This window comes from Trichechus manatus, unplaced genomic scaffold (genome assembly GCF_000243295.1).
Source record: "Trichechus manatus latirostris isolate Lorelei unplaced genomic scaffold, TriManLat1.0 scaffold00053, whole genome shotgun sequence".
Classification (NCBI taxonomy): domain Eukaryota; kingdom Metazoa; phylum Chordata; class Mammalia; order Sirenia; family Trichechidae; genus Trichechus; species Trichechus manatus.
In genome coordinates, this window is record NW_004443989.1 from 7,595,344 (window position 1) to 7,604,169 (window position 8,826).

The 8,826-nt window shown below is 43.4% G+C and overlaps 1 protein-coding gene across 1 annotated transcript in view; it reads left to right on the plus strand.

Annotated features, from left to right (window-relative positions):
* The first annotated feature begins 236 nt into the window (after window positions 1-236).
* DNAAF1 (dynein axonemal assembly factor 1) overlaps window positions 237-8,826 on the plus strand; it is a 24,675-nt gene continuing 16,085 nt past the window's right edge. The window contains exons 1-3 of the mRNA XM_004377786.1: window positions 237-360; window positions 3,024-3,159; window positions 3,639-3,730. Of these exons, the coding sequence (XP_004377843.1) occupies window positions 237-360; window positions 3,024-3,159; window positions 3,639-3,730 (352 nt within the window). The remainder of the gene's footprint in view (window positions 361-3,023; window positions 3,160-3,638; window positions 3,731-8,826) is intronic.

Sequence of the window (8,826 nt, forward strand, 5' to 3'; positions counted from 1 at the left end):
GACCCGCGCAAGCGCCGGGGGCGGAGCCGTTACAAGGTCCGCCCCCGGCGTCTCCGGCGCGCTGTCCCGTTGTGCGCGTGCGCATGCGCGGCTGTTGCCCTGGAGACCAGGGGAGCGTTGGGCAGCCAACAGCGCGCGCGCGAGTGGCCAGCTGGGAAGGAAAGCCGGGCCTCCCTGGCGGCGCCGGTGCTGCAGCGACCCCGCGGAACGAGGTGTTTCCTGTTGCAGGAATAAACATGCACCCTGAGGCCTCGGAGCCAGTGGCAAGCGAGGGAGCGGGGCAGGACTGCCCCGTGGAGCCTGGCGTGGAGGCGTCTGCGGGGGACCACGGGAGCGCAGGCCAAGGGGGCCGCAAGGAAGGTGCTGACCGCCTCCCCAGGGAGGGAAAGGAGGGCGAGGGCCGACCTGCCTGGGCGCTCCAGTCTCCTTCCAATGTCACATACCTCATCTTCAGAGCCAAAAATAATAATAGTGGCAGCTGAAGCCAAACAACCAAACCTACCGCCTTGGAGTCGATTCTGACTCATGGCAACCCTATAGGACAGGGTTGAACTGCCCCATAGGGTTTCCAAGACTGTAAATCTTTGCGGAAGCATTTTGCTACGTCCTTCTCCGCTGATTCGGCTGATGGGTTGGAACTGCAGACCTTTCGGTTAGCAGCCCAGTGCTTTAACCACTGCACCACCAGGGCTCTGACACTTATCGATAGGTGCCAAGTGCTTGTATCTGAGCTATACGCCAACCCTCTGCAGTAGACACTCCTCTCCCCATTTCACGCAGAAGAGGAAATGGAGACTTTAAAGAGGTTATAAAATTTGATCAAGATTACCCTCAGCTAGTCAGTGACAGAAGAAGCCCTGGTGACACAACGGTTAAGCGCTGCTGCTAACCGAAAGGTTGGCAGTCATACTCACCCAGCAGTTCTGCAAGAGAAAGAACTGGCAATCTGCTTCTATAAAGATTACAGCCAAGAAAACCCTATGGGGCAGTTATACTCTGTCGTGTGGGGTTACTATGAGTAGGAATCAACTCAAGGCACCCAATACCACCACCAAGTCAGTGACACAGACTCATACCTGGACGGTCTGACTTGGGAGTCCAAATCTTTACCTAATGAACCAGCTCCCTTCCTGCCCCTACACTCTTTTGTTTTGAATTTATCCTTTTATTGGTGTCACGGTGTAAGATCAAAGGTTCTCCCCCTCCAGGTTGCAAGCTATGTGAGAGCAGGACATCTGGACTGAATTTCCAGTGCCCAGTCCAGTGCCTGACACATGGTAGAGCGACTGAGTGGAGAGTTGGTGGTGCTGGGGTCAGTGTGTGACCCTCACCAAAGTTTCCTGAATGGGCTGGGCTTGGCAGAGACGCTGCAGCCTCCAGTCTTACTTGGCTTAGGACCCAACAGGGAAACCTTATAATGCTCAGACAAAGAAGCTAGTTGATTGGCATTTCATTTTTCACACCCAGTCAACAAATATATCTTGAGCACCTACTGTCCAGGCAAACCCTTAGTGAGAAGCCATAGGGAAGCAGTATTGCTCAGTGGAAAGATATAAGCTTCAGAGCCAGGCGGTATTGGGTTCAGATTCCGACTCACAGCTCACCAGCTTTGTGGCCGTTGGCCCAGAGCTTAACCTCTCTGAGCCTTAGTCTCTTATCTGTAAGCAGGGATAATTATCCCTGGCTTTCAGGTTGATGTAAGCCCTGGTGTGAAAGTTTTTGGCATATAAAAAAACCAAAACCAAATCTGTTGCCATCAAGTTGATTCCAACTCATAGCGACCCTATAGGACAAAGTAGAACTGCCCCCATAGGGTTTCCAAGGAGCAGCTGGTGGATTCAAACTGCTGACCTTTTGGTTAGCAACCGTAGCTCGCCATAGCTGTTAACCACTGCACCACCAGGGCTCATATAGTAGGCCATTAATAAATGGCTGTAAGACAGTCCCCACACAGAGTGTTTTCATCTCGTTCAGTACACCACACTAACACACAGAGCAGCAGCCAACAGCCCTTAAAATTCAGTGCATTTGAATGGCTTTGCTTTATTTTTGTGTGGTTTTTCTTTCGAGGAATTTTTTTAAAAAATGAAAAGAGCAGTGAATAATAAACACCCATGTACTGTCACCTAAAATTGAAAGTGATTAACATATTGACTTGAAGTCTTTTTTAATACAAGAAATAAAACCTTGCAGATAAAGTTAATGTTCCCAATGTCCTCCATTCCTGGTCCTATTCCCTTCTCCCTCCCCAGCAGCAACCAACTATCTTGAATTTGGTGTGGATTCTTTCAATCACTTCTCTATACACATATTATGTTTCCTTAAACAATATATAGCATTGGTTTTTATATTTTAAATTGACAAATGATATTCTGTGCTTACTATGAAACTTGGCGTTTTTCACTCAACATTATGTTTCTGAGAACTATCCATGCTGATCGATGTAGCTCTAGTACATTGTTTTAATGCAGAATAGTCACCCATTGAATTCATATAGCATGCTTTATTTTACTTGTCCCTACAGATGAGTATTTGAGTTACTAACCATTTTTTTGCTGTTACCAACAATGCAGAAATGAATATCTTTGTATAGGTCTCCTCGTGTACCTGTACAAGAGTTTCTATAGAGAATCCAGCCAAAGATAAATTTATGTGGTCCTTGTCAATGAGTTAAAAACTGTCATACAGTGCCATACCAAAAGGAGCCCTGGTGGCACAATGGTTAAGCACTTGGCTGCTAACTGAAAATGTGGCAGTTCGAACCCACTCAGCAACTCCACCTGAGAAAGGCCTGGCAATCTGCTCCTATAAAGATTACAGCCTCAGAAACCTTATGGGGCAGTTCTCCTCTGTCACATGGGGTCTCTATGAGTAGAAGTTGACTTGACAGCACCTAACAACAATAACAACAACCGTACTAAAAGTGGAAAGAGCTATTAATGAAACTGAAGTTGGGGAAAAATTATATATATATATATACATACATAAATATATATATAGAACTATTCTCTTTTATTTTATAGAAATTAACAAGTCCAAGGAAACATATGTGGCTCCTTCTAACACATCCCTCCAAAGCAAGCAGAAACAAAGTGGTGATGGCAGGTCAGACAGTCGCTTAGGACACCCACGAGACGACAGGGATGACCGAAGCCCCAGGTATGTGGGCATGCTGCCAGTTACAGCACACATTTCCTGAATAAGGTCGATGGTGCTATCACGCCTTCTACAGATGAAGAAATGTAGGCCCATGGAGATGAAATAGCCTGCCCAGTGTCTGAGAACTATTAAGGAGTGGAGCCAGGATGGCAGTGTCTGTGTTATACAGCTAACCACAATCTACTAAACTTAATGCCAGGCCTGCAGAGAGAAATATCAGTAGTTCTTGATGACACCATTAGAAGTATTTTTATTAGAACATACATTGCAATTTTTAAGAATGCTGAAAGTAACAATATTGGAAGAGGCTCTGAAAGCTATTTAAAAAAAAGAAAGAAGGAGGAGGAAAATTTAAAAGAGTTACCAGGCACATAGCATGTTGTGGAATTTTTGGGAGAAAGGGGTGTGGTTAGGAATTTTTGAAATATATTTTACAGCTAACAAAGTAAATTTCTCGTTCATGTTTCTCATTTTAACAGAATGACTAAAAGTTTCCTGCAAAAACTCTGCAAGCAACACAAGCTTTACATGACCCCAGCATTGAATGACACGCTGTATTTACACTTTAAAGGTAAGGGCCTGGTGGAGGAGATGCCTCACATTGGGTGGAAAGATTCTAGTGGTATACGAAATTATTCTCAGGGACCATCTGGAGCTCTCAGATTGTATCTAAGTAGCAATTTCAGATTTTAGGGGAGACCTTTGGAAAAGGAATAATATTGCTTTCAAGAAAACGTCTTGTCCAACTAGAGTTTATAAATTGGGAAAAGGAGAGCATGGTCCACCAGGTCAGGTACAGAATGGTCAGGTACAGAGAGGACTGAGAGTAGGACTTGGCAATTAGGATGTCACTGGAAATCTTAGCCAGGTGGTTTCGGTAATGGTGGGACTGGACTGAAGTGAGGAGTGAATTGGAGACGGAGTTAACAGTGCTGGACAGTGAAGGAAAAGGAGAGAGAATGAGGGCTGGAGAGAGGACAAGGTCCAGAGAAAACCCAGACTGTAGGAAACCCTCAAGGACAAATGACCCAGGTTGTTCAACAACAACAAAAAATTGCAAGGGAAGAAACAGACACACAGAGAGAGACCGAGACTACAGGTTAAAAGATATACTTAAGGGGCATCGGCCAATTGCAGTATGCAGACTTTACTTGGATTCTGATTCTAACAACAAATAGTTAAAAAAAAGACAACGGATAAATGTAAACAGTGACTGGCCAGTTGATGTGGTAAATTGTGTGTCACAATGGTATTGTGGTTATCTTTAAGGCAGAAAAAAAGAGCCCCATCTTTTGGAGATACTTACTCAGTGTGAAGACCTTGAAGTAAAAAGGAAAATTTTTACACTATAAAAATGTTTTATGAAAATAAAAGGCAGAATTAAAAAAAAAAAATCTATACTTATATTTAAATGTATTCTGTGATTGCAAGTGTGTAAACCTTATGTATGTTTACAGCAAGGTTGGAAGGCAGTAGAGAAAAATGAAAACTGTTTGATTACTGGGGTGGCAGGACCATGGGCAAATTTCTGTTTATTTTCTCACTATTGCTATTGTTATCATTTTCTCATCAAAACTTTTTCAGACAACGAAATAAATAGATTTTAACAGTTTTGGTATTGGGTACATGGGAACTCTGTACTTTCTGCACATTTTTTCTGTAATCCTAAAACTGCTCTGAAAAATAAAGTCTATTAAAAAAAAAAGTTTTGATAATTGCAGATGAACTATGAATTGCAAATCAGTAAGGAGTCACTAAAGGAAACAAAAATGTTTGTCTCCCTAACCTTAAATTTGGCTCATAAAACTAAAAAATAAAGCAAAACAGCACTCCACAGGCTGCCCCAGCTTTAGGCATGGCTGGATCCAGGTGTTCATGGGTATCTCCATGCAGCTGTCTCTCTCCTTTTCTTCACCCTGCTTTCCGCTGTTTGGCTCATTTTCAGGCAGGTTCATTCCTCACCCCACCCACTCCCAGGCATGAAGGCAAGACGGCTGCTGCAACAGTAGGCTCCACCTCACCGGGCTGACAATTCCAAAGAAAGAGTAGCTCTTTGCAGTGGAGACAGCAAAACTCCCAGGGTTTGTCTCAGTTGGCCCCGCTTGGCTAAGTATGACCAACCCCAAATGAATCACTGTGATTCTAATTGGCCACCCAGAGTGCCATGGACTGGAAATGGGGGAGAAGTGGTTCCTCAAAAGTTGCAGTAGTGGAGGTGGGGGCCAAGATGGCAGAGTAGTCAAATGCTTCCGGTGGACCCTTTTACAACAAAGACCCGAAAAAACGAGTGAATCGATCATATATGACAATCTAGGAGCCCTGAACATCAAAGGCAAACTTGAGGAACCGGACTGAGTGGCAGGGGGAGGGAGAGACAACGGAAGCAGCGAGCAGTTGCCAGACCTGACCCGGCGAGAGCCTGAGCCCTTCAGGCCGGATCAGCTCATGGGTGAGCGGTGAGGCAGGCAAGCAGCGGTGCTCAGGAGGCATATTCCACACCAGGAGAGACCTAGCGGCAGAGAGTCTACTTGGCCACCCGGAACCAGTGAGAAGCAGCCCTTGATAGGTGAAAGATAAGTACTTGCGTCTGGCCTACCACAGGGATCAAAAACACCCCCGTAGGGAAAAAACTCTCTCCCATTTACCTCCCCGCTCCCTGCTATGCACTGGATCCTGGACCAGCTTCAGCAATTGCCAAGTCCCCTGGGCCGGAAGTAGGATCCGTCACACACCCTGAGACATTCTCCTGGCCTTGGAGAGTGAACAAATTAACAAACGGGAAAAAAGAAACTGCCAGCTCCCCTAAGCCAGGAACTCAGGGTAGGCACAGCTCCTTTGCCTATGCACAGGCATAAGGTATCCACAGACTTTGAGTGTCTTTCCCCCTGCATAGATTTGTGTGGGCCCATTTCAACAGCATAGGCCCTTGTTACCACAGTACAACAGGGTCATTGTGAACTATGAATTGCAAAGTCTAACTTCAGCTGTTTCAGCTGTGAAGTGGCAGATTCTTGACATTTGACTCTGCCAATTAAGCAGCGTCTTCACCTACCCACATCAGGGGCCTAAAGACTGGTGGCTCAACTCATGCCACCTAGCCACCTGCGATAGGGGTCCAAGAATAAGAGGTGCCCCCCAGTCCTTACAGCTAACAGCACTGGGTGCTCATAGTCTGGCTGCAAAACCCACCCACCTACACGCTTTAGGGAACAGGGACACACCTTCCTCCTGGACCCTCGGGGGAGGCCATCAGCCCCCTGCCTTGCTTAGAGTGTGTCCCTCTGCTGCAGCCAGATGCCTGTGCCTACACCAATCACCCATGCCTGTCTAGGACTGTAGGTGAGAGCCTTCACCACACACTTGGTGGCTAGCTACCTGGGCACCTGAGCTGAATCCATACAGGAGGAGTGGCTGGACTCCTGAGCTCACATACCTAGTAACAGATCTAACCACCTGGTGACAGGACATTAGAGCTTCAAAGATACCAATAATCAAACTAGCTCATACGAGCAGCCTACTTGGGCATATCAAAACAAAACAAGAAGCTAGGACACAAGAAGCAAACATAAAATAAATATAATAACTTATTGATGGCTCAGAGACAACAGTCAGTATCAAATCACATAAAGAGGCAGTCCATGATGGCTTCAGCAAGCTCCCAAAATAAAGAACCTAGAAATTTTCCAGAGGAGGAAAATTTCTTAGAATTACTGGTGGCAGAATACAAAAAATTAATGTATAGAACTCTTCAAGAGATTAGGAAGGAAATTAAACAAAACGCAGAACATGCAATAGAGAAAATTAAAAAGCTTAGAGAAGAGCATAATGACAAATTTAACAGGCTGCAAGAATCCACAGAGAGACAGCAATCAGAAATCCGGAAGATTAACAATAAAATTTCAGAATTAGACAACTTATTAGAAAGTCATAGGAGCAGAATCGAGGCAATAGAAGTCAATTAGTGAGAGTGAAGATAAAGCACTTGACACCAACTTACTTGAGGAAAAATCAGATAAAAGGTTTTAAGAAAATGAAGAAACCCTAAGAATTATGTGGGATTCTGTCAAAAGGAATAACCTACGAGTGACCGAAGTACCAGAACATGGCGGGGGGATAACAGAAAATACAGAGAGAGTTGTTGAAGATTTGTCGGCAGAAAACTTTCCTGATATCGTGAAATATGACATATCTATCCAAGATGTTCATCGAACCCCACATAAGGTAGATCCCAAAAGAAAGTCACCAAGACATATTATAATCAAACTTGCCAAAATCAAAGATAAAGAGAGAATTTTAAGAGCAGCTAGGAATAAATGAAAAGTCATCTACAAAGGAGAGTCAATAAGAATAAGATTGGACTACTCAGCAGAAACGATGCAGGCAAGAAGGCAAAGGGATGACATATTTAAAGCCTTGAAGGAAAACAACTGCCAGCCAAGAATTATATATCCAGCAAAACTGTCTCTCAAATATGATGATGAAATTAGGGCATTTCCAGATAAACAAAAGTTTAGGGAATTCGCAAAAACCAAACCAAAATTACAAGAAATACTAAAGGGAGTCCTCTGGTTAGAAAATCAGTAACATCAGATAACAACCCAAGACTAGAACAAAGGACAGAGCAACCAGATATCAACCCAGACAGGGAAGTCACAAAAATCAAAGCTAAAACACTGAAAATAGGGAAACAGATGTCAATATGTAAAAGATAACAACATTAAAAAAGAGGGACTTAAAAAATGTAGACATAGATTTTTCATATGGAGAGCAAGTCAAGGCGATATAAAGAAATAAAAGATGGTATAAACTTAGAAAACTAGGGGTAAATATTAAGGTAACCACAAAGGAAGCTAACAGTCCTACAAGTCAAAATAAAAAACTAGAAAAATATAAAGACTCAGCAAACGCAAAATCAACAACAGTGAAAAAGATGAAAAGAAAATACATAAAGAAAAATGACTCAGCACAGAAAGTTAAGCGGGACAAAAACTGTGAACAACACACACACAAAAGAAGACATCAAAATGACAGCGCTAAACTCATACCTATCAATTATGCTGAATGTAAATGGACAATGCACCAATAAAGACACAGAGGATGGCAGATTGGATAAAAAACATGATCTGTCTATATGCTGCCTACAAGAGACACACCTTAGACTTAAAGACACAAACGAACTAAAACTCAAAGGATGGAAAAAATATATCAAGCAAACAACACTCAAAAAAGAGCAGAGTGGCAATATTAATCTTTGACAAAATAGACTTTAAAGTAAAATCCACCCCAAAGGTTAAAGAAGGACACTATATAATGATTAAAGAGTCAATGCACCAGGAGGACGTAACTATAATAAATATTATGAACACAACGACAGGGCTCCAAAATACATAAAACAAACTCTAACAACATTGAAAGGAGAGATAAACAGCTTCACAATAGTAGTAGGAGACTTCAACACACCACTTTCCGTGAAGGACAGAACATTCAGAAAGAAGTTCAACAAAGATACGGGAAGAGCTAAATGCTACAATCAACCAACTTGATCTCATAGACATATACTGAACACTCCACCCAACAGCAGCCAAGTATACTTTCTTTTCCAACACACATGGAACATTCTCCAGAATAGACCACATATTAGGCCATAAAGCAAGCCTTAACAAAATC